Genomic DNA, 26829 nt, shown 5'->3' on the forward strand with positions numbered 1-26829 from the left:
AGTTTCATCCTTCACCGTGAACGTTTAGATAAATATAAAAAAAAAAACATGCAATTGAATAAATAGATTAATCTACACGGTTTGCCTTTTTAAATCCCTCTTTAGTCTATGATTACGAAAACCTTTTAGTGTTTGAAGTCGTTGCGTCCTAAAGGATACCCATAGACACAGCCCACTGAGCTTTTCGCCGGGTCTTATCAGTGGAGCGCGATTCCGATCCGGTGGTAGATTCTGCGGAGCACATGCTCACAAGTAACTTCCACGACAAAGGAACAGGAGGTATAGTTTAATAAAGATCACACTAGCAGAAATTAAAGTTTGCAATATTATTGGCAGAGGTAAGTAAGTCAACGGTAGGCCCCGGTTTGGATCTGCCCCTGGCATTGCTGACGTCCATGAGTGACGGTAACTAACCATCATGTGGTCCGTAAGCTCGTTCAAACGTCTAGGCAATCAAAAAATCATAAACTGTAAAACGAATTTAATATTTGCTAACATGAGATCTTTTAAGAAATTCAATCGTTTGCTACTCGATTATGCCAAAGGAAATTGTAGGTCTATCAATGGTTTGCTTTTAAACGCACTATTAATTACATAATTGAATTCAATCATCATAAATAAAGGTCCGAAGATAATATTATGAAGACTGAACTGGATTATATCGAATCAACAACATAAATATAGTGAGTTTTTGTCGAGAACACGAGATTGTAAGAAATATTATGTAAATTGGATTGACTCGAACAGGCAAAAATACAGCGCTTGTCAAAGTTTAGAAAATATATGCAAAATTTGAAACGAGTTTCTAAATATATTGAACATTTGAAGCGAGATTCTATTGATAGGCTTTGAGATGAACTGGTTTACTTATTTCGTCGACCGGTTATATTCAATTAATTACTATTCTTCTGCTAAACGATATTAGTAAAGGAGCGTAATAATTTTAAGAAATGCTTTAATTAAATGTGGGTTTAGTATTGTTAATATATAAAAACATTGCTATCAGAATACTTACCGCGAACAGTCGTAATCACAGCTTAAGATTTGAGAGAAATAATGAGTAGGGTACAACACACTGTTCGAACCCAACAAGCGTATTGTTCATCATTGAAATCATTTAATTCTTAAAGGTGCGTGCTTATTCAGATCTTATTCAGAGTTCATTTAACACCTTGGCTGCGGTAAGTAAAATCAAAATATACCTTCATCTGGTGCAGCGGCGGGTTGAATTGCGCCCCAGACGATATTTCCATTAGTGCGTGGCAGGTCTTTCTTGACCCACCAGCACTAGGGTAGATTAAATTGCTATAAGTTTGCGAAAACATACTTTATACGATTTATAGTGTATAGTTGTCGGTGTCGAGCTCTGAAAAAACACCTGAAATAATCGGTTCAAACTGGTGACAGGGAAGTGGTTTTCTTTATCCCCACCAGGTGAAAGTATCGCGGCGGGCCGATGTGAGCCTGTCCCGCAGTGCAGGTGTTAAAAAGGAAAATAATACATTATGATTTCTATGTGTATTTTCAATGACATATTTTTATATATTTTTCTATTTTCGGGTAGGGCTCCGAACTTTTTGTGGGGACGTGTGTCGTATGTGGGACTTGCCCAGCTAATCAGAGAGGGCCCGCACGTCCATTACCGGTAGTCGAGTGGCATTCCCTGAATCCGATCTGCTCAGCCGACACATTGGACCCACTCCAGTCAGGTACCGTAGGCCACTAGTAGCTTTAGCAATTTTCCCGCCTCGTCTTGCGACACGATGGCGTGGTACTGATACGGGGTGGATTCAGGAGCTCTTTTAAAAAAAGGAACTGTGACTGACACTGTGTTTATTTTATAAACTAGCGACCCGCCCTCGCTTCGCTTCGGAAACATTAAAACACACATGAAACCAAAAAAAAAAAATAAAAAAAAAAAAAAAAAGTAGCCTATATTCATCAGGGACAAAGTCGGCTTCTAATGGAAAAAGAATTTTTCAAATCGGTCCAGTAGTTTCGGAGCCTATTCGAAACAAACAAACAAACAAATCTTTCCTCTTTATAATATTAGTATAGAAAAGAAAATAGTACAAACGATGTGTGTTTCCGCTACTCAAGTCAATTCTGTTCTGCCACGCATTAGCAATAAATCGTGGTTATATGGAGACGATGCATTAAAGAATGCCTTATTCTGCATTATTATTTACTAGCGACCCGCCCTCGCTTCGCTTCGGAAACTGTAATTTATTATTGATTTCTCCATTATTTAATTAATGTTATTATACATGCACCTAAACCTTCCTCTTCAATCACTCTATCTATTAAAAAAAACCGCATCAAAATCCGTTGCGTAGTTTTAAAGATTTAAGCATACATAGGGATATAGGGACAGAGAAAGCGACTTTGTTTTATACCTACTATGTAGTGATATAGCGTTATTATTCAAAGCGAATGCAACATCCCAGACCCAGCCGCGAACACGGTCAGGACCGGCAGCCGCGTCTTTCTTCTGCATCCTCGACTTCGTTGCACGAATCTCTTCCTCCGAGAGGTTTGGAAGGACCACCGCGGCATCGGCATCAAAACTCGGCGGCGTGCCCATGGTCTCAAAGTGCTTCTCCATTCACGGCAGTATATTTTCATTCTTAGCACAAGCCAACGTAATCGTTTTTATTTAGTTTTAGCTTTAATTTAATAAATATTTGACAAGCACTGATATAAAAAGGCAACAACGCAAAACAAACTCATTGTTCGTCTTTTTGTTTTCAGATTAAAACCGCAGCATAATAACATTGATAGAAGATAAGTGGCATTTTTAATGACTTTTGATGTGATCCACTAGTTGAATTTATAACTACTCGTAATATACTGCTTTAAACTTGTTTTTAACAATATCTCGGGATTAAAGGGTTTCAGGAAGGAAAATTAATACATAGTTTTATCTTACTTTAAAATACAGATAATGTAACTGGTAAAATTTAAAAAAATTTAAATTCCAAAAATGATTAATATTAAAAATAAACACATGTTAAACCTTTAAAACACTCTTTAGTAAAATTAGTAAGTTTTGAGATTATTCAGTTTTAATATTAACTAGCGACTCGCCCTCGTTTTGCTTTGGAAACTGTAATTTATTATTGATTTCTCCACTATTTAGCATGAATTAAATAATAATAAGAATAGAGATAAACTAAACATACAAAATTGTAGCTTACGCTTTACTTGTGCGTGTTTTTTTTGTACAAATGAGTGAACGAGCTCACGGTTCTCGTGGTTTTAAGTAGTTACCGGAGTCCATAGACATAAAAAGTAAATGTCGCGATTAAGACATGAGGCTGAGGACTCGGCTGTACCATATGTCTGTCCTACCGATTGCGATATAAATAAACTTTTTTTTAGGCTGGAGCGAAATCTCCTACAAATTCTTCCTAAGAAGCGGTGGGATATGTGGGACCAAATTGAGTGGACTTTTTATATTGCTTATACGGGTTAAGAAGCTCATGGCTTACCTGATGTTAAGTGGTTACCGGAGCCCAAAGTCATCAATAACGTAAATGCCGCGCAGATAATATTTTTTCGAGTTTGATTTTTATTACACGATGACATTCGTGAATATGTGTTAAGTACGTGTTTCATTATAAAGAAAAATGTAGGTACGTCTGTGGGATTCGAATATCGGCACGACTTTTTGGCGGGAACGCGAGGAGTGAAGTTGTGTGATTTGTTTTATTTTGTCTATTTAGTGCTTCTTCAGGTTTAAATATGTAGTATCGGTGGTTTATTAACTGTTTAATATCTGTGAAGGTGCACAAATGTGGGAAAATGAAACAAAGCCGCTGGACGCAACTTCTCGGAATCCTCCAAAAAGTCCACTGAAAAAATCTTAGTAAATGACTACCATTTTACTGAGATTATATTTCATCCCATATCATCTCATTTCATATCATTTAATTTCATCCCAGTTGATTAATGTCTCAAATTAATCATCTTCATTTCATTTCACTCCATAATATCATTTTTCATAAAAAATATGAATATAAATTAAAATAAGACATGACTTAAAGGTCTCAGTTACCAGGTCATAAAATCCCACAAAAAAAGAATATCGGCACACTCACATTGCTCGATACAGATCTACTGGGCATCTACGTTTGTTACTAAATACTTACTGAAATGATTACTTTTAAAACATAGGAAATACATAAAAAGGTACTGCTAAAACAAGATGTAAATGTAAATGGTTACGACTAAAATTGTTTACTGTTAAAATAATTTAGCGCCATCTACTGGTTGACATATATACGTTCATTTTGTTCTGCTGAGAATTATTTTAGTACCCGGTTTCTCGGCTAGGTGGCAGTGTATTCAATTAATTCTTAATCAATTACTATCCGTTAATTCACGGATACGGACTTGTTTTTCGTAAATACAGTACAAAAATATAGCAGTATAAAAAACATTATAGATTTATTTCAGTTACAATCTTTCTAGACATAAGGTAAGACTGAAAATTAACAGAACAAGAACATTATTTAGCAGTATTTTATTATTAAAAACCTTATATCTATCTGAGAAAGGAGTTTGTAGACGCTTGCCGCTCAAAAAATAATGAGATACAAAAACGATATTTCCTTTCACGCAAATTAATTTACGAAAGGTTCTCGTGGCCATCAACTATTTGATGTGGGGGACCTCGTTTTGGACCACGTTTGGTTGTTGTTGTCGACGGTGTTGTGGTTGTTGTAGTTGTAGTGGTTGTTGTGGTTGTTGGTGTTGTAGTTGTCGTTGTTGGGGTTGTTGTGGTTGTAGTCGGTGTTGTAGTGGTGGTAGTTGGCGTTGTAGTGGTTGTAGTCGGTGTTGTAGTGGTGGTAGTTGGTGTTGTAGTGGTTGTAGTCGGTGTTGTAGTGGTTGTCGGGGTTGTAGTGGTTGTCGGTGTTGTAGTGGTCGTGGTTGGGGTTGTAGTGGTCGTGGTTGGGGTTGTAGTGGTCGTGGTTGGGGTTGTAGTGGTGGTTGGAGTAGTGGTTGTAGTTTCAGTTGTTGTTATTGGAGTTGTAGTGGTAGTAGGTGTTGTAGTCGTTGTAGGAGTTGTTGTTGTAGTTGTTGCTTGGGTCGTAGTTGTGGTCGGTATTGTAGTAGTGGTTGTTGGTGTTGTAGTGGTTGAAGTAGTGGTGGTTGTTGGATTTGTTGTTGAAGTTGTAGTGGTCGTAGTCGATGTCGTTTCCGTAATCCGGATCTGCAAAACTAGCCTCTTAACTGTTGGTGGCACCGCAGTAGTGCCCTGTAGCATGTGTTTGAGTACGCTAAGGGGCATCCAATGACCAGGCACTTCGGCTTCTACTGGATTCGCGATGAACAACAGTGGGTCTCTGCTCGGGTCTGGCCATTTCGATCCAAATACACAGCATATAGTGAGAGCCAGGGTTGTCTTTACGATGATGAGGAACACTGAAATGATCAAACATTACGAAATAGCCTTTGGTTAGTGGCTTCGGAACTTACCACCAGTAAAACCAATTCATTTGAAATGTTCAATTTTACCACCAGTTTTGCTACATTCTTAAAACAATAATTTTCAAAGTCTAATCGACAAGAAATTGTAATATTAACGTGAATGAAAAACCTTTTTTAATTGCTTTAAACGGTTAGGTTGTTTTAGAAACTGCTCTATGAGAAGTTTGTTTTGTCTATAGATTGTGGATCTGGCATGTCAACTTTTTTTTTCCAACCTATGCTGACAGCGTGTGGGTGAGCTCTCGGGGTTCAAACCGGAGGTGTTCTTAAGACTGGCTCTAGCAAGAGCAGTGCTTCGCAGAATCTACCACCGGATCGGAAACGCGACCCACTGATAAGATCCGACGACTAACTCAGTGGGGTGGCACGTCACCAATTTCTATTTTTGTTACATTGCGCACTTTGAAAATATTAGTTAAGTTCGATTTTTAATAAAGTTTTTAGTGTTATTACGTTAATTCCGGCTGAATTCAATTTCAGAAACCGTTTCAATGCTGCAACCTTTTTTATGAATCTAATAATAGCCATCAATTAACTGGTTAATAAAACAGCATGACATTAATGCAATTAGTGTTGCAACCAAACTATACATCTATACATATAAATTAAATTGAAGTGTCTGTTTGTAATATCGAAATAACCGCTTTTTACTACATGCATATGAATATATATACGGTACAATACCAAAATAACATTTTTTACAATTTTTGTCTGTCTGTTTGTTCCGGCTAATCTCTGGAACGGCCGATTTTGACGAGACTTTTACTGATAGGTAGTTGATGATATAAGGAGTAACTTAGGCTTAGACTTTACTTTTTTAGACTAACTTCGCCCCGCGGCGTCACCCGTGTTATGACAATAACCGCGGGTAACATCGCGGGACTCAGCTATCAATAATAAAATTTAATGTTTCCGAAGCAAAGCGAGGGCGGGTCGCTAGTATAACAATAATACTCGTAGTTCACCCATTACTACCCATCCATAGCTCGATATACAGTACAATAGAGCCTTCGACCTTAGGTCTCTGAGTGAGTGGCGAAACCTGACTCAGTAGTACAATGATTAGCGCCCTGACTGTTGTGTTGAGGGTCGTGGTTCCGAATCCCGCACCGGGAAAACATGCGTCTGATGTGGCCGATCATCGTTCACGTCGAACCCGTCGCTTGCGACGAAGGGCTCGACGAGTAAATTAACCCACAGACACAGCCCACTGAGTTTCTCGACGGATCTTCTCAGTGGGTCGCGTTTCCGATCCGGTGGTCGATTCTGCGAAATACGGCTCTTGCTAGGGTTCGTGTTAGCAACGTCGTCAGGTTTGAGCCCCGTGAGCTCACCTACTAGTTACGGTTACGCTGAAATAGCCTTTCAAGGCTAGCACCTTAGGCAAGAAAAAATAAATTATGTGGTTTATCGATTGCTCATTGTCTAGGTGCTTATTATCTATATACATACTTACTAGCATACATACTTATATTTACACGCATATAAGTATGCATGCCAGTCTCTTGTACCTATAATTACAAAGAGAACCTTAATTTGGGTCCGGATGACCTTGCGTGATTTAGTCCTCGCAGTTATTATTTAAAATTTATAATTACATTTTCCTTATTGTTGTTGTATGTTCCAATTCTATCGTATTTCATATCTAAGTAGAAAACAAACATTTAAAAAAAATCACTTACTTTGAAATTCTTAAATCACTTTCGTGCCGCCGTAACATTTTACGTTCCCTCGTCAAAGTTCATTGCGAATGTGAAATTGAATTTCACTTTTTAATTACGAATCCCTCAATGCTTCATTGAAATCATAGGAATAAATTTCAATGATCTATTTCTATTGTTTGTTTGGTAAGAAGATATCATCCGTGACTAAATAAAGTTTTCTATTTTTTTATATCTCCTAAGGTATTATAACAGTTTGTCGCATGTGTATATGATTTGGTGTATTGTAGTGGTTATGCTATATAATGTAATTAATTATTGCTTTGAATTAGATATCAATCAAAAGGGTTCAAGTAAATTGAAAAATTTAAATGTTATTATTAGCTATTGTTTTCATGAAGGTCGTTAGATTGACCCCGTTTTGGTTTTCGTTTTTTTGTCGTTGTTTCTTCAGTACTCGGCGTTGTTGTAGGTTGAGTAGTTGTCGTTGTTGCTTCTGATGTAGTTGTTGTTGCTTCTTTTGCAGTTGTTGCTTCTGTTGTAGTTGTTGCTTCTGTTATAGTTGTTGCTTCTGTTGTAGTTGTTGCTTCTGTTGTAGTTGTTGCTTCTGTTGTAGTTGTTGTTGCTGCTGCTGCTTCTGTTGTAGTTGTTGCAGCTTCTGTCGTTATTGTAGATTCAGGTAAAGGCGTCGATTCTGTTGTTGTCTCCGTAATATTTGCAACTTCAGTTGTAGTTCTTGCTTCTGAGGTTGTTGTAGCTTCAGAAGTTGTTGTTACAGCTTCAGTATATGCAGTAGTTGCTTCAGTAGTTGTGGTTATGCCTTCAGTAGTAGTTGTACTTTCGGTAATATTTATGATTTCAGTGTCTGTTGTTCCTTCAGTACTAGTAGGTGTTTCCGTTGTAGACTTTGTTGTAAGATTAATACTTTCTGTTGTAGATTCAGTCTTTTTAGATATCGGCGGGGTAATGTTAATGAAAACCAGTTTTTTCTTTAGTTTGACTATTGGATATGTTTGGGGTTTTTCTTTTTTCGGGCCTTCTAATATTCTTTTAAGGACGCTCAAGGGCATCCAATGACCTGGCATATCTGCTTCCACTGGGTTAGCGATGAACATGATTGGGTCTCGGGCAGGGTTTGGCCATTTCACAGCTGCTATCTTTGTGAACGTGACTACAGTCAATGCTTGGTATATTTGTAGCGATAACACTGAAATTATATTAAGATATTAAAAGTTATATTATAATCTTCGTCGTTATGTCCGAATCAAAAATAGAGTACGCGCTATCAACTAATGAGCAGAATTCATGAATTGGACAAAAAATCACTTACTTTTAATGCTTAATTAATATTTTATAATTGATTATATCACATATTTATGCTTTGTTAGAAATAAAAATCGTTTATCGTTCCTTCGTTTTTTACCAAACAATTCCGACGAATCAGCGTTTTACTGTACAAACTCATATTTACATACCTACATATCGTGAAAATTTAATATGTATTTTATAGCGGAATGCTTCGAATAAAATATTTTATTTGGCACCGTCGGTATTTGACGCCGGTTTGCTGAGGTTTGTTTTCAGTTTTTTTAACACATATTTATTTGGAAAGTAGATTTTAATTTCTCTAATTTTCAAGATAAGTTTGCATATTTACAAGTTCCGAACAATAGCAATTTGAACCTATCTATTCAGCAATTTCACCCGCTCGGCGGAAGCTTCTTCTCTTCTAATCTCTAAGATCTAAGATTCGCAACTTGATGAATGTGCTAATGGCGCTTCTATACTTGCTGATATTCAGTGGGTAGCAGTAGTATGCACATAAATATGCTTAGCTAATTTAATTCTTCCATTAATAAAATTCCCGTGTGCTGATTCGACTTACCTAAAAAGTGCTTTCCACTCCGTGAACCATACGGAGTTGATTTGAATTTTATGCAGAAAGTTGACTATAAAAGTAATTCAAATTAAAATTAAAATATGGATATGGGTTTGTCAACTTCAATTATTGATCATAGACCAAGATTGTTTTTAATGTTAATGTTTAGTTTTAAGGTAAAATGCGAGGAAAATATCGTTTCTTTTTTATAGACATTTACTTGTGCAAAGAGCATAATAACAACAATAAAAAGGATCAGTCTTTGTACATAAGCTGGGTGTCCCCGGGGAGTGGGCTTGGCAGAGTGTAATCATAATCTTTGAATCCAATGTCTTCTTCTGACGGTGGAAGCACGCACTCCAAATCAACATACAACTGCTGTTGGATGACCAGTTTGTCCACTATTTGAGCGAACGTTGGCCGGTCATGTGGATCGTCTGACCAACATTCGACCATTAATTCGTAGAGGCGCACTGACGCACGCATTGGCTTCGGCAGTCTGCCGCCGCCAGTCAAAAATGCGGGTACTTGGTAGTTGCTTAGTTCCGCGTAAGGGAAACCACCTGGAATTGAGAATTGCTTTTTGTAATTTGTGTGGTAGTAGTATTCCTTTTTTTATTGCTATGATTAGTGGACCTAGATCTTGACTCACTAGGTGATTAGTCATCAGCCATTGACATCGATAAATGCCGCCACCTACCATGTGACATGAGTTCTAAGTATCAACGACTTCAAACCGAAACGGATTACTGCTTTACGGCAGAAATTGGCAGGGTGGTGGTACCCACCCGTGCGGACTCACAAGGCTTCCCTACTACCAATAAAAAGTAGACGGTAATGTGGCGAGGGGCGTCCTAAAGAGGCTTTTAATTACTATGTGAAAGAATATATAAGAGATAAGGTTGTGAGTGTAGGAATGATGTATGAATTTAAAAAAAAGAAGAAATGTTGCACCCGCACCAAATTAGTGGCAAAAACAAGAGGGAGTTATTGCCCTCGAACTTAGCATTACCAAACACTTCTCCAGCCTTAGAATCCTATTGCTTATCTGAGCGTTAAGTAGTCAGTATAATGGAATACTATAAGGAACTTCTATCAAACAAGTAGTTGGAAACTTACCCAAGGTGGCTATCTCCCAAAGCAAAACAGCGAAAGCCCAAACATCGCTTTTGCTGCAATATTGGGAATGGACAATGGCTTCGGGTGCTAGCCATCGCAGCGGCACTGGCTTGGAACGCGTGTGGACGTACACTCCTGATCTGGAGAGGCCGAAGTCTGCCACTTTCAAGACTCCCGTGCTATCCACCAGGATGTTCCGAGCCGCCAGATCTCTGAAAGGGACGCGCTTATTATAAGTTTAGAAAGTTTTAGCACGTTCTTATTTAGCACATTTATGTCCGGCGGCCGTTCATTCTTCATTATATGCATGCATGCATATAAAATATAATGCATAATAAGCATCTATCTCTCATTAATCTAACACAGTGACTGGTATGGTGGCTGTTACTCTGTTAACATTATTTCATTATTTATTGTATTAGTTCCTTTATTAATTTTAATTTTATATTAGTAGTTGACAATTTTAATTTTAATAATTTTGATTTGGTTTCATTTTTGTTTATTTTTGTTTTAAATCATTTTCAATTGTAATTTATTTTTACTGTATTTTGATTTAAATATTATGTAATTGTGTGTGAAATTTTATGGACTTAAGTTACCTGAAATAAACGCATTTCATTTCATATCATTATTTTTGTAAAAAAAAAACAAATTCGCCTTTAACCCTTTGACTGCTATGTAGGTCAACGGTGCCCTACGTGGCGCACTAAAGAAATTATGTCGATTTCTTTCTTCGAACTTCCTACTAAGGCGTCGGAATATGCTGAGACTAAAACAAATTTCTAAGGGACTAAAACGTATATTAAAAACAAGGGAAGCAATGCAAAGTTCGACAATCCAAGTTTTTTTTCCTACCTAAGCTGAGAGGCTCGAGTGGCTATTTCAGCGTAACCTTAACTAGTAGGTGAGCTCACGGGGCTCAAACCTGACGACGTTGCTAACACGAACCCTAGCAAGAGCCGTGCTTCGCAGAATCTACCACCGGATCGGAAACGCGACACACTGAGTAGATCTGGCGAGAAACTCAGTGGGCTGTGTCTGAGGGGACAATCCAACAGAAATCGACATATCTATTTAATACTTCATTGCGTCAGTCATAGGGTTAAAGAGAGTTTCCAATAGAGATATCTTTGCGACCGACTTGGAAAGCCGCTTAACCCAGAGCAGAAACGGCAAGAAACTCAGGTACTTGTGTTTTTTTTTGTTATCTTTGTAGGCAGACGAGCATAAGGCCCACCTGATGCTAAGTGGTCACCATCGCTCATGGACGTCAGCGATGCTAAGGGCAATGCCAAGCCGCTGCCTACCATTAAGTACTCTCCGCAAGCCGCGTTTGGAGAAGGACATGTCACAGCGCTCGGAAAACACCGTGGAGGGTGTTTCAAGATATGTGTACATTTCGTTACGATTTTTAGAACGTTATCAATTTTTAGGTACATTTTTTTTATTTTTTTTATTGCCCTTGTAGCCAGACGAGCATACGGCCCACCTGATGGTGAGTGGTTACCGTCGCTCATGGACTTCAGCAATGCCAGGGGCAGAGCCAAGCCGCTGCCTACCGCAAAATATACATATAAAATCACTACGATTTAGTGGAAAGAAATGGCGTAAATATTTGTGCGCTACTGATCATTGATCACACATACAGTACTGTTATTGTGTGGATCAGTATTTGTATAAACCGACTCAATAAAAAAATAAGTGTTCAAAATATAGGATTTATTATTTATGTTACGTCAGAATTCTTTTAGGTGTCCTGTTTTGTTTCTTCTTTGGTTATTTGAAGTTTGATTCTTCTCAAGGTCCAATTTAAATTTTATCAAGATCTGACCAATAGTTTTTGAGATAAGTGAGTCAATAGTGCGTATTTAATTAACTTCAATTACATTAATGATATTATATAGTAAAAGCTCCTCATTCGCGTTTCCTGCATTCGCGTTTTCACTATTAGCGGATTAAAAAAACCGACCCAATTCATATGCTCGCGGATAAAGATTTCTTTGTTCACGGATCTAATTGGTACATCGGTATATACATATTGATAAAAATAATTCCAATATGTACGTAAACGAATGCAATACCGTCTTTACCATAAGGGCACACGGGGCCCGTGCCCAGGGCCCCCATTCTCAGGGGGCCCCGAAGGATCGACAAAATCTCTCACACATTTATTCTCAAAACATTTTTGTCGGGCACATTAAACTTTTTTCACAAATCAATAATCTTACCAGAAGGTATTTTCAAGGCATATACTACGCCATTACATCGATGACTGCGCCGATTCCTGCTGTACTAATTAATAATATTTCCGAACGCATCGTACCTAATTTACTAAGTACACCATCTAGCAATCACGATAACGGTTTCCGTTATCGTAATCGTAACCAAAAAACCAGCAGCATTCTAATATCATTAATGACATATTTTATCATACCGTATTTGATTACCTATAATAGATGGTCATACTCAGTAAAAAATATTTTTTTACTTTCCAAAAGGGCCTCAAATTCTTGTGTGCCCAAGGGCCCCAGCCTAATTTAAGACGTCCCTGTAAAATGTCCTTTGTAAACGCGCTTTTCCATATTCACGGTTTCTGTAATCGCGACATATTCACGGAATATACCCCTTAAAAGAATGAAGAGCTTTTACTGTACATACTCATTTTATTTTGTTTAAGGCGATTTTATTTTTTTGTTAAAACTATGCATTATATTTATTTTACTTGTTTTAATGCACACACATATGTATGTATATAATGTCGGGTGATGTAAGCATGGTCATTCAACTACACAATTAATTAAAAAAAAAACAAAAAAATGTTCAAATCACGACTATAGATATAGATACAAACCATAGATAGAATGTGACATCTAGTCATCGTTTGACTTCGCATTATGTTCTTTACGAAAAATAGGTAAAGAAAAATATGTTTACGAACCATTTATTTATACAAAGCTCATTCAAGAACGGCACGCACAATATGACGAGAAACGATTTACATTACTTGCTTGAGCGCCCCAGTTACTCACTGCTACCAGGAAAAATCCGGGCTTTTCCCGGAAAGCTTGAGCCTACGGAGCCCGGTTAAACCCGGGTATATTAAATTTAAACACCGGGAGACATCTGCCCGGGCTTGTTAGGCAAATAATCCTGTTTGTTCTATCCGCTGCGATGTCTATTTGTTGTTTTTCGTGTAATCGAGTGTTTTTTCAGGTGTTACTTACTGTGAGTGAATACGTATAATATATCTCAATAAATTTAGAATATTTTATAACAACGATTTTAGACAAAATTTAGATGCTTTATTTCACAGAATATACTTTTATTTAATGTTTAGCTTGTGTATTAAAAATCAATCGGAATCGGGTACGCAATATATAAAATTAATTTTAATTGAACATTACCGTTTGGAGTTTAGTTAAATCTGAAAATATGTACTATGAGACTTCTAACCTCTTCCCGGAAATTGGCGCATACATATTACGTGTACGTTTTATTTATTATTATTTAAATATTGATTTTTTTGTAGACTTGTTTGGTTTTTTGTTTTAGCTATCTTTTTGTATATTATATGTTTGTTTTGTGCTGTTGGTAAATAATAAAAATATAAATACGCTCAATGGCCGCATAATATGTGGACATCATTTTTTAAATTAATATTCACGATTTTTGTATACTTTTTTTACGATTGAATTGTTTTCAACATAAAATGAATAAATCGCAATCAAGAATAATATATTAAATTATTATTGTTTTACTTTGAAAAGTTCGTCCTTGATGAGGATAAGTTTTTAATTAAATTAACTGTCAGAAGTGCAATAGTTAGATTTTTTTGAGAAACGGATTATTTTATAAAAAAATATAAAGACAACGGTCTCTTTAGTGTTAAGCTATTGAAGCCTATAGTTTGCATAGGAATGCCACCGCCCAGATGATATCTGCGGTGTCTAGCAGGATTACTTACAATCGCATATTCAGTTTATTACTACTACTACTACTACTACTACTTTATTACTAATTGAAAACGTAAAAGAGGTCGCTGCTAATTGTAGTTTAATCTGTGGTTTTTTTTTTTTTATATTATTACAACAATTGTGCTTTGTAAATAGAATAAGATTCTTCTTACACAATGTACACATTACGCGAATTGAGAAGACATCGAGCGATACTTCGAATTGCCCACTGAGTTTCTCGCCGGATCTTCTCAGTAGGTCGCGTTTCCGATCCGGTGGTAGATTATGCGAAGCACGGCCCTTGCTAGGGCCAGTGCTAGCAACACTCCCGGCTTGAGCCCTGTGAGCTCATCTATACGTTAGGGCGAAGCTGAAACAGCCTCTCAAGGCTATTAGCACAGGTAATAAGATCATCATCTAATATAGTTTTCTAAAAAAAAACATTTAGACGCTTAAACTAATTTCGCTTACAAAGAATCATAATAATTTATAATCTTTTGTAGAGTTGAAATATGTACATTGTATTTCAATCTAGAAAACCGCCAAATTATTGGGAACCCGATTACACCGCAGTATGCGTTGCTAAGATACCGTTGCTAGGAGCAGCACCGGCTCAAGGCAATATCCGCAGACATTGTTTCAGCATAATCGACTCTATCCGTAGCAAGTTAAAGACCATTATTTTATATTCGAATAGACGGAAGCTTCATAAAATAGGACCTTGTTATCAGCTACTATTTATTTGTATGATGAGAAGTTTCCACTTTCGTGCCCTTTCAGAATATTATAATACAAAATAAATCGCTACTAGGTAGGTAGGTACCTTTACATTATTGAAATATTTTAATGATTAAATTGTCAGTTCGTGTATTGTTTTTTTTTTATTGGACCGTAGTTACACGAAGGCGGCTTGGTTATATTTAACCGACTTCAAAAAAAAAGAGATATTCGTAACGAGGACACCTTGAGAGCGTGTTTTGTTTCATTAAGGTTAAAATTACCAATTTCCCGAAAAAATATAGCTAGTACAGCTGCTGATCAATAAGCTCGTCAACTACGTCTACTACGGACGCTTTAAAGTTCTTCCAGAAGATATGTAGTATGCCACTCTGTCTTTTAATACGCTTTTATTAGCTTCAGACGTATGTATGTTAGTATGTTAGTATGTAACGGAGTTTTTGAACATGATTTTGACCCGCTTCAAAACGTCGGATTAACTCGAAATTTGGTATACTTATTAAGGACCGATGACAATTTATATGTATATGTATAACTACTGATACCATGCACCCCACGCTTTTTTACAATGAAATCATTTTTTCTTACACTATTTTTAATTCAAATTTATTAAGATTTATTTTCTATTTTTTAGTTGGATTTTCTATAAAAGCGTAGATCTGGCAGTTAGTACTCAAATGCAAACTCATTATCTATACACAACTGTAACATTTTACCCTATTTTTCTATCTGGCTATCACCCTGTTTCTAGCTTGAGTAAAAGACCTATGCAAATTCATATTATTGCATTTCAATTGAACGTCGTGTAACATATTTATTGAGTGTCAAAATTAAACTCTTCCACTAACGGTTTCAAAAAGATTCCCAAGAGAAAACGCTCGATATTAACGCAACGTATTGTTTTCAATTTAAGCATTTTAAATCACCGTTTGTTTATGCAAAACAACATTAAAGTCGCATGGCTCAAGCGCCCTTTGTCTCGCGTTTCGCTTTGAGAGCTAAGAAAAATGTAGTATTTATTTGGAGCACTTCAAGAGCACGTTGCGCGTGTGTATTCAGTGTCTCAAATTGTAATTTAATGTCTGTCTGTTAATTAATCTGTAATTAATCTGAATTTCTCAATAAGTAATTCCCTAACACCGATTACGGGCACTGTTAAGAATTTGTCTTGAGTATGGTTGGGTATCAGTGTGCTTAGTGCGAGTTTTTTAACGTTCTCGATAGCGTAAAAGTTAACCCAATTTTATATACAGTTGGAATAGCGCTCCTAGCGGCAAACGTAGGCAATTTTTTTTTTTTTTTATCCTACCTAATCTGATAGCCTTAGGGGCTATTTCAGCGTAACCCTAACGTTTGTAGGTGAGCTCACGGGGCTCAAACCTGATGACGTTGCTAACACGAACCCTAGCGAGAGCCGTGCTTCGCAGAATCTACCACCGGATCGGAAACGCGACCCACTGAGAAGATCCGGCGAGAAACTCAGTGGGCTGTGTCTGAGGGTTAATTTACTCGTCGAGCCCTTCGTCGCAAGCGACTGGTTCGACGAGAACGGTGACCGGTGCTTGAAGTACCTAAAAGCACCGTTAGTGGATCGGGAGGATCCGAGATGACGTGTTTTGGGCGACGTCGACTGCTTTCCATTCTGTCCGCAGGATCGGGAATGACGTAGGCAAACGATCCCATTGCATACAAATATCAGCTAACTTTTACGTTATCGAGAACGTTAAAAAACTCGCTCTAAGCACACAGTAGGATTGCATCAGATTGAATAGGTGCGTGAACATATATCCACGTTTTGGAATTGATTATACATATACCTTATATCAATGGTTAAGCAACTAGGAACAAATGACGCACGGTCAACCGGCATAAAATTACGGTTTACGATTATAGATAATAAACATCCAGAAAAAGAGCAAGCAAGCCTGTTAATCACACAATTTCATGATATGGGAATTAAATCCACGATCCTCTGCGTAACAGTCAAATATTTTTTTCTACCTATGCTGATAGCCTTTAGAGGCTATTTCAGCTTCACCCTAACGCGTAGGTGAGCTCACGGGGCTCAAACCGGAAGTGTTGCTAACACTGATCCTAGCAAGAGCTGTTATTCGCAGAATCTACCACCGGATCGGAAACGCGACCCACTGAGAAGATCCGGAAAAGAGTCAGGAGCTCTAAATACTGCACAGACAGTCTCAATGTTCATAGTGTAAGGTTTGTTGTAAAATAATTAAATTAAATTTAACATATTCAAGTTGAGGCAATTTTCTGATTGCCAAATAGCAACACTGTTGGTGGCAGCAAAGGCAGTAGTGGGGACATGACATAATAAAAAAGGCGGTAGTCTGAAAAAACGGGACAGAAAGCAGTGTATTCAGTAGTGAGCAGATATCTGAAGATTGTACAAGTGGAGTTATAATTTTTTTTTTATTGCTTAGATCGGTGGACGAGCTCACAACCCACCTGGTGTTAAGTGGTTACTGGAGCCCATAGACATCCACAACGTAAATGCCCCACCCACCTTGAGATATAACTTCTAAGGTCTCAAGTATAGTTACAACTGCTGCCCCTCCCTTCAGACCGAAACACATTACTGCTTCACCGCAGGAATAGGCAGGGTGCTGGTACCCGCCCGCGCGGACTCATAAGAATTCCTACCACCAGTAATTAAAGCAATACAGAATTCAGTGAACTACTGCAATCTGTGTATTATTTCTTGACTGTAGGAAGCACAGCTCTACAATAGAGATGATTTTTTATAGAATAACGTGATATATGAATTCCTTACCTATGCGTGATCCCTCTGCCCTCCAAATGCTTCATTCCTAAAGCGACTTGCAACGCGTATTCTCTCATAGTCGTACTATCTAAATGTAACGCCGGCTCCGCCACGTAATGGTCTCTTTTCATTAATTTATTTATTTCCCTATCTATGTAAAGTTTTTCGTCCGACAATGCCGGATCCGAGTCGCTAAAATGTGTGTAATCCGCTGAAATAAAAAATAAAGACACTTAAAAAAATTACTGAGCAAATTGTAATCATGAATATTAGACGTAAGTTCTATCAGGCGCTATTTATGTTCTTTATTTTTTTGAACCACGCGAGGAAATTGTTTACCGTTTTTGTGGACAAGAGCGAAGCTATACAGTCCAGAAGTTAACGTTACTCATGGAAAATTATTTATTATATTATGTTGTAAACAAAATGTAAATAAATAATTCTGATAAATAAATGTTTTTCGTGTGATCGAAATTTTTGTTTTCAAGTGTAATTGTGAGTGAATATGAATAACATAGATTTTTAGATACTTTATACTCGTAGAAGAAATTCAAAATAATGAGCGTATTATTTATTACCTATGTAATAGCTTTACGTCGGAAACATCGACCCCATGAACTACACTTTATAGTTATATAGCGTGGGTGGAGACCAGTGTTCAATAGTGAGATGAAAGTAATCCTATATTGTTTCACGGGGCTCAAACTATTTTAATATCGAAGTTCGTGAAAAATATCCAAACTAATTATGGGTTTCGACGTGGAAATGTAGCAGATGGACTTACTCTCTTATTTAAGTTATTAATATAGATTTTATTGTATGAACTAATAATAAATTTCCTGAGTACTTTGACAAATTGTTATTCAAAAATGGTTAGTCTTCAGCTGTAAGTAACAGCTTATCTATACCTTCGACATTGTTGATGTCCATGAGCCACGTGGAAAACATATCTGTGTGCTTAGTGCGAGTTTAGTTAACGTTCTCGATAGCGTAAAAGTTAACTCAAATTTTTCTTACACAATTTTTTAATCAAATTATTTTCTATTTTTTGGTTGGATTTTCTATAAAAGCGTATTTTGTTAGTTTTTTTAAACTGTTATTTATTTTTCATTTTTTAGTTGAATTTAAATTTTTTCAATTTTTTTTTGTATTGAATTGTCATCGGTCCTTAATAAGTATACCAAAATTTTAGTTAATCGGATGTTTTGAAGGGGTCAAAATCATGTTCAAAGATTCCGTTACAAACATACATACTTCTGAAGCTAATAAAAGCGTATTAAAAAAGGCAATAACTCACAATCCCCTTCAGAAGGTTTTCCGATAATGTCGCTGCCTGCTCTCCTAGTGACGTCAGACGTCTGAGTTTCCTTCCTTCTCCCTCTGGCTGCCCTCAACAGTGAAAGCAGATCACCTCTTGGAGCGTGTTCCAGGAGAGCGATGAGCGGGGCTCGTCTCGTGCAGCAGCCGATGAGACGAATCACGTGTTTGTGGTAGCCAACGTGCTTCAGCATCTCTATTTCCCGGAAGAAGTCTTGCATCTCTTCCTGCGATGCTTCTTCTGTAAAGATTAAAATTGATCGCTTCGTTGCTATGGTCACTTTTTTATTTTTTTATGATATGTGGACGAGCTCACAGCCTACCTGATGTTAAGTGGTTACTGGAGCCTATACACATCTACAACCGTAAATGCGTCACCCACCTTGAGATATAAGTTCTAAGGTCTCAGTATAGTGACAACGGCTGCCCCGCCCTTCAAACCGAAACGATTACTGTTTCACGGCAGAAATAGGCGGGGCGGTGGTATCTACCCGTTCGGACTCACAAGAGGTCCTACCACCAGTATATATATGGACTATATTAAGTACTAGCTGACCCGGCAGACTTCGTAGTGCTTCAAATGATAAATAAAAGACCTAAACTTTAGTATAAAAAAAGACTTAAAACAAACAAAAGGAATCCCCGTCTGACGGGGGACACATCAGAGTAAAAACAAAATTGTTTTTTATTTATTTAATTCCGAGCATTTTCATATTTATCTACTTTTTAAACCTTCTCTGGACTTCCACAAATAATTTAAGACCAAAATTGACCAAATCGGTCCAGCCGTTCTCGAGTTTTAGCGAAACTAACGAACAGCAATTGATTTATATATATAGGTATAAGGATTAAAAGTTTAAGTACAAAAGGTATCTTAAGGATCTTATATTTAATTCAGATTGATTGGATCTTTGGTCCACATCAGTGATCTTAGCTGCTGTTCCCCGGGTTTTCGATTCGTTTTTTTAACTTAGTCAGTTTGATTTGCACCTTTGATTATAATAATTGTGTTTTTGGTACTCATAATACAGGGTGGCCCATAAGTCCTTTGAAAAGTAAAATTTGAATAAAACGAACAGGGCGCGCGTGAACGGTGCAGGGGAAGCGGGGGGAGTAACTTCAGTTTCTGGGAATTTAGTCGCGATGGAGCGTTTTACCGGAGCGGACCGTGTGTTTTGTGTGCGCGAGTTTTATAAAAACGACAATTCGGCAACCGTTGCGCGGCGTAAATTTCGAGAACACAAAGGTTTACACAACTTTGACGACACTCCAACTCTTCAAACGATTAAGAACTGGGTTGCTAAGTTCGAGGAGACCGGTTCGACGTTAGATAAACCGCGGTTGGGTCGCCCAAGGACGTCACGTACGGAACAAAACATAGACACAGTGACACAGTCTATTCGCGAAAATCCGACACAGTCAACTCGTAAGCGCGCCAGAGCATTAAACGTATCCAGGACATCGTTACAACGGATTTTGAAGAAAGATTTACATATGCACCCTTACAAAATTCAGTTGGTTCAAGAATTAAAGGAAACTGACGGTATTCAAAGACAAAATTATGCGAATGAAATGTTGAATCGGTTTACTTCCTTCAATAACATAATGTTCTCTGACGAGGCTCATTTCCATCTTAACGGGCATGTTAGTAAACAAAATTGCCGCTATTGGAGCCCCATCAATCCAAAACTTAAGCATCAGAAGCCCTTACATAGTCCGAAAGTGACTGTTTGGGCCGCTATGTCAGCCCATGGTATCCTAGGGCCTTACTTCTTTGAGGATGGCAGAGGGTGCGCAGTTACTGTTACGTCGGAGCGATATGTGGCTATGATCGAAGAGTTTTTCATACCAGAATTGCAAAACTTTTCAGGCTTTAATGCCAGGACGTGGTTTCAACAGGATGGGGCCACTTCTCACACCTCTAACACTGCTATGCCCGTTATCCGTCAACTTTTTCCTGGCAAAGTTATCTCTAAGAGAGGAGACATTTCCTGGCCTCCACGTAGTCCAGATCTGACCCCGATGGATTTTTTTTTGTGGGGCTACCTTAAGGCTAAAGTATACGACACAAACCCGCGGTCAATTGAGGCCCTAAAAGAAAACATCCGCAGAGAAATGACAAGCATTTCAGCAGTGACGTGCCGCGCAGTCATCGACAATTTTAGACGTCGTTTGCAAGAGTGCCGTGATCGCAACGGATTACATTTAGGAGATGTTATTTTCAAAAAATAATTCCCGTTTTTTAAGCTTTTTATGTAAATAAAAATTTAATTCATAATGTAATTAGTTTTATTTTAATAAATTTTTTTTCATATCAAAGGACTTATGGGCCACCCTGTATAAAACGAATTTCCTAGCCTGGAATTGTTGAGTCTGGAATGTTGGAATTGACGCGAGATTACCGGGAAGGCTTAAACGGTGCCAAACAAACAGTTATTAATTAAAATTCTGTACAGCTCCTGCGAAAAGTTTTGATTGAATTAGAGTAAATAAATTGCTCTAATAATACTAGTTATGCGGCGTAATTGACAAGATTAGTAATTGCAAAGCGTGTAGCGCTGCTGTGTGAGGATTTTTTATTCTTTTTTTATTTTATTGCTTAGTTGGGTGGACGAGCTCACAGCCCACCTGGTATTAAGTGGTTACTGGAGCCCATAGACATCTACAACGTAAATGCGCTACCCAGCTTGAGATATAAGTTCTAAGGTCTCAGTATAGTTACAACGGCTACCCCACCCTTCAAACCGAAACGCATTACTGCTTCACGGCAGAAATAGGCAGGGCGGTGGTACCTACCCGTGCGGACTCACCAGTGATTACGCAAATTATAATTTTGCGGGTTTGATTTTTATTGCACGATGTTATTCCTTCACCGTGTAAGGCAATCGTAAACATTTGTTAAGTACGTATTTCATTAGAAAAATTGGTACCCACCTGCGGGATTCGAACACCGATGCATCGCAACAACGAATGCACCGGACGTGTTATCCTTTAGGCCACGACGACTTACATTGGATATTGGAGATCAAAATGGAGAAACGAATGGCTTGTGCGTGAACCTTGTACATTTTTGGAACGCGGGCCTTTGCCTTTTTTTTTATTTTTTTTTATTGCCCTATTAGGCAGACGAGCATACGGCCCACCTGATGGTGAGTGGACCATGGACGCCCATGGACTTCAGCAATGCCAGGGGCAGAGCCAAGCCGCTGCCTACCGCTGAACCGCTGCCACCGTTCACAGCCTACAGACAGAAAAAAAGCCGAGGCTGTGGACGTGGTAGCATATTTGATGGGGAAGAAACTAAGCTTACAAATCCAATCATCTTCACGGTTCTGACAGTTTTGACACTCACTAATAAAATTGGAACGGTAGCAGTTTTCGTTCAAGTATTTGTGACCTTAGCTACACATCACTCGATCTTACATATTTATAGCATTGGATAGCCATTTTTTTGTTTTTAATTTGAACATCTCTAGGTATTATTCTAAGGAGTATTGTAAATGTGTAAGTTTATTCCTTAATCACTCAAAAATGACTGAATTAATTTCACACAATGACAGTTTATAAATTGGATTAACACAAAGAATACATTTAATCGCTGTAAAATATTTGATAAGAGCAATGCCGGGATTTTTTTATTGCTTAGATGGGTAGACGAGGTCACGGCCCACCTGGTGTTAACTTAGTTACCTCAGTCCATAGACATCTACAACGTAAATGCCACCACCAACCTTGGGAGATAGCATGAGTTTATCATTTATAATAAATACGACAGTGTGTTCCAAAAAGCAGCGTAATTTATTCATTTTGAAAAAAAATAGACGCGTGCGAAATGCCGGACGCACGTATACCTATATTTACAAATAAGTCTCTCTATAAATCGTAAATAATATATCAATGCAACGATTTCGTATCAATCATTGTAAATAATAAGAGTTCTTTAAATCATTGAAATTATGTTATAACCGAATTTTAAAGTTAATTTGCAGACATCGTTTCGATTTCATGCTTCTAATAACAAAGGTGTTACTTGAGCCAATAGGCACGTAAATGAATGCTGTCCTCTGAACACCGATGATAGAAGCTAATGCGTGCAAAGCTTCAAACTTCTCAAATAACACCACCGAGCTACGAAGCCTCAAAACACTTAAGTTATTCTTCGGTTTCCGCGAGTCGCGGACATCTTTAAGCAACTTTTACGTCGCTGTTTTCGTCGTAAATGACCACGGAAAACTGTATAGTATCTGGTTCGGGAGTTGCTAGAACAGCCCCTTAGGCTACCAGAGGTTAGGTGGGGAAAACAATTGTTAAGTATTCGAACGAATGCGGACAAAATATAATATGTATGATGACAATAATGAAGTATAAAATAGATCGTATTTAGAAAAAGAGAGGGAGTATTCTTTATAATACACCAACAAAAGAAGCAATGCGAAACATTAAATACAAAAAAAGATTACATTTGGCGGTCTTATCGTATTATCTCTTCAGACAACCATCAGGTGAAAAGGAATCGTTTGGAAACTAATTACACGCGGTGTATATTTATATATATATACACATACATATATATATAAATATACATAAAAATACACAATGTAACGTAATAATAATTTTGCCTCTTTACACATATATAAGTTTTAATTATTCATAATTTTCCTGATACTTCAGTGGTTCTTTTTCTCTTTATAATTTTGTACCGATAATATTAGTAGGTAATAAGGTAGTTCTGAAGCACTCGGTATAAGAGCGCCTTTTAACTTTAATTTACTGCCTTTTGATAATATTAATTTTGAACTCTCGAGTTATATAAAACGTAATAAAGATAAATCCTTCTCCTTTTCTTTTTATTGCTTCCATTTGATAAACCCGAAAGCAATAAGCTGGTAAACATAATTTATAAAACGTAATTCGTTCGCCCAAAACTTCTGTTGAAGTCCCGTACGTGCAAAATTCAATTTTTGGCCCGACAGCGTCTGGTACAAATTTGTTTAACACAAACTTTTGTTTTGGGACTTCGCGAACTATGCTGATGATGTATTGTACGTTTAGTTTCTCTGTACTCTTCTCATTAAAGCAATAGTTTGTTTTTTCTAGTATTATATTTTAGTAGATGGTAGGGTGGAATTTTTTTATTTTTTATTGCTTAGATGGGTGGACGAGCTCAGAGCCCGCCAGGTGTTAAGTGGTTACTGGAGTCCATAGACATCTACAACGTAAATGCGCTACCCACCTTGAGATATGAGTTCTAAGGTCTCAAGTATTCGTATATAGTAACGGCTGCCCCACCCTTCAAACCGAAACGCATACTGCTTCATGGCAGGGTGGTGGTACCTACCCGTGCGGACTCACAAAAGGTCCTACCACCAGTAATTACGCAAATTATAATTTTGCGGGTTTGATTTTTATTACACGATGTTATTCCTTCACCGTGGAAGTCAATTCCCGCTATTTTAGCTGTGTAACATCGAAAAGCTGCTATAAGCAAATGAGACTTGTTATGTCTGAATCGTATGTGGTTGCGGTAAGGCGTCTTGTGAGCCCACACGGCAGCGTTGCCAACTCGAAATTCGTCAAGGTGGGAAATAGGAAACCCTACTATGAAAAGCTGGTAGATCTACCACCCATACTTTTCAAGTCTTTTAGAGACCCTCCAATAAGAATCTGGCATCCTTAATTTACTTTTCGATTGGATAAGACATATTTGAACTACATACTTTTATTAGAAATCCAATGATAAAACAGAATTACAGGCCGCTAATATTCAAAATATCAATAGAAAATAGTGATAATTGAAAAGATTACGAAACATAAAAAAAAATATAGTTTCAATATTATTTTCATAGAGGTTTGATTTGAACTTTTTGAAAACTTCAAAAGTTGGTAGATTTTTGCTACAAAGTGGTAGGTTCGATTACGACACTAAAAGTTGGTAGATCTACCGAAAAGTTGGTCGAGTTCGCAGCACTGCCACACGGGTTGGAACTAGTACCACGCGACCTATTTCTGGTGCAAAGATGTATGCGTTTCGGTTTGAAGTGAGCTGCAGCCGATTTACTATAAAACTGAGACTTAGGACACATCTCAAGATGGGTGGCGGCATTTAAGCTGTTGATATCTATGCGCTCCAGTAACCACTTAGCACTAGGTGTGCCGTGAGCTCGTTAACCTATCTGAGCAAAAAAAATCTTATCCATAAAAATAGATAAGGTAAAAAAATACTTGTAAAAGATGTTGATCTTTTTCTAGTTAAATACGTTCGAAGTCACTATATACTACGTATTTCATTAAGGGCCGAAAGAAAGAAGGCGACTTTCTCTCAAGTCATTGCTTCATTTAAAGCGTGTTAAAATTTTGTACAGTTGCTGTTGGGATTTTGTAGGTTTTTTATGTAGTACCGTCAAAGTTTGACAAGTGGGGCGCAATTCGTACGCGATAGGGGGCTACAGTGGGTGCGTTGAAGTGACCACAATCGTCTTGTCTAATTCTTTCGCAATCTGTTCGAAGGAGCATGCACGGAGCAACATCCCTTATATTAATACCATTGAGACATCGATCTCGTATCCATTTAGTGATGTATAACTGGTTCGGAAATAACAGAATTCCATATCTGTTCCCAAACAAGAATAAACTAATAATTTCACTGGTGGTAGGACCTCTTGTGAGTCCGCACGGGTGGGTACCACCACCCCGTCTATTTCTGCCGTGAAGCAGTAATGCGTTTCGGTTTGAAGGGTGGGGCAGCCGTTGTAACAATAGTTGTATCTAAGCAATAAAAAAAAATACGTGAGAGAACTTATATCTCAGGGTGGGTGGCGCTTTTACGTTGTGGATGTCTATGGGCTCCAGTAACCACTTAACACCAGGTGGGCTGTGAGTTCGTCCACTCATCTAAGATATAAAAAAAAAAATTTTTTTTTTGACTATAAAATATTTTCCTTTTATTAGTGTTACATTCCGTGAATCAGCCAAGCGAAAACAGCTAGTTAAGATACATTAAACGCGTGTACAAAAGAAGATAGAAAGAGAAAAGTATTTTTAGCGATATAGTATCAAAATAGAACACACTGTATATTAAATTAAACGACTAAAACAACATTTAGACTTTTGCGAGACGAGTCTTTTGGGTCTACAATAAAATTGAAAAGCGCCTTTTATGCGTGCAAAGCAAACTAAGGGAACCATTGAAAAGTGTTTATTTTTCCGTTTTTGTTTCAATTCATGTGAACATTTCAAACACACGATTGTTATTATTATAATGAATTTAAACAATTGAAATGTTTAAAGCGAGTTTTGTAATAATACGAACTCGGTGTGTTTTGTTTCTGTAATTGGTCGCTAATTGTCTGGAAAGCAGTCTGCGCGTTCCGTTGTTTTCACGGAGATGCTTAAACAAATCGATTGCGACATCCACGAGTGTTTAACAGTGCTATATTTTCTGTGGTATGTAAATATGTTAGTTCTTTGAAAATCGGTTGTAATTAAGTATTTTGTTCACGATTGCCCACTTAGTTTCTCGCCGGATCTTCTCCATAGGTCGCGTTTCCGATCCGGTGGTATATTCTGCGTAGCACTGCTCTTGCTAGGACTAGTGTTAGCAACACTCCCGGTTTGAGCCCCGTGAGCTCACCTACACGTCAAGAAGAGGTTGAAATAGCCTCTCAAGGCTAAGAGTACAGGTAGGGAAAAAAGTTCAGGAAGTCCGTTGTGGCGATTTGGCTTGGCTTTGAATGCGGAATAGATTCCTATTCTTTTTTCTTACTTTTCATTTATAGATTGTGTACAGTCTTCACCTGGCTTTATATGGTTACTGGAGCCCATATACATCCACCTTGAGATATAAGTTCTAAGGTCTCAGTATAGTTACAACGGCTGCCCCGCCCTTCA

At 37.7% G+C, this 26829-nt stretch overlaps 3 protein-coding genes across 4 annotated transcripts in view; all 3 read right to left on the minus strand.

The window, feature by feature from the left end:
* Nucleotides 1-4568: 4568 nt before the first annotated feature.
* Nucleotides 4569-6635, minus strand: LOC149502454 (uncharacterized). Its single transcript, XM_089729365.1, has 2 exons — nucleotides 6551-6635; nucleotides 4569-5427 (listed from the first exon to the last, which is right to left on the minus strand). Exons 1-2 carry the CDS (start codon nucleotides 6633-6635, stop codon nucleotides 4631-4633), a joined length of 882 nt encoding a protein of 293 aa, XP_089585491.1. The 3' UTR covers nucleotides 4569-4630.
* An 899-nt stretch (nucleotides 6636-7534) lies between these two features.
* On the minus strand, nucleotides 7535-8619 carry LOC149502455 (uncharacterized). Its single transcript, XM_089729366.1, has 2 exons — nucleotides 8616-8619; nucleotides 7535-8361 (listed from the first exon to the last, which is right to left on the minus strand). Exons 1-2 carry the CDS (start codon nucleotides 8617-8619, stop codon nucleotides 7535-7537), a joined length of 831 nt encoding a protein of 276 aa, XP_089585492.1.
* Nucleotides 8620-9227: 608 nt separating this feature from the next.
* The window catches only part of LOC149502456 (uncharacterized), a 210857-nt gene continuing 193255 nt past the window's right edge, over nucleotides 9228-26829 (minus strand). For both annotated transcript variants that reach the window (XM_089729419.1, XM_089729420.1), the window contains exons 11-14: nucleotides 18923-19183; nucleotides 17635-17836; nucleotides 10153-10364; nucleotides 9228-9596 (exon numbers count right to left, since the gene is read on the minus strand). In XM_089729419.1, the coding sequence (XP_089585545.1) occupies nucleotides 9289-9596; nucleotides 10153-10364; nucleotides 17635-17836; nucleotides 18923-19183 (983 nt within the window). In that variant the 3' untranslated portion in view covers nucleotides 9228-9288. The remainder of the gene's footprint in view (nucleotides 9597-10152; nucleotides 10365-17634; nucleotides 17837-18922; nucleotides 19184-26829) is intronic.

Source organism: Bombyx mandarina, chromosome 08 (assembly GCF_030267445.1).
Source record: "Bombyx mandarina strain Sakado chromosome 08, ASM3026744v2".
Taxonomy (NCBI): Eukaryota; Metazoa; Arthropoda; class Insecta; order Lepidoptera; family Bombycidae; genus Bombyx; species Bombyx mandarina.

Excerpts from the sequence above, each read along its gene's own strand:
- LOC149502454 (XM_089729365.1), bottom strand. The coding sequence starts at position 6,635 with ATGATCGGCCACATCAGACGCATGTTTTCCCGGTGCGGGATTCGGAAC. Across the intron at positions 5,428-6,550 it reads CAGTCAGGGCGCTAATCATT|TGTTCCTCATCATCGTAAAG; the intron begins GTACTACTGAGT and ends TGATCATTTCAG.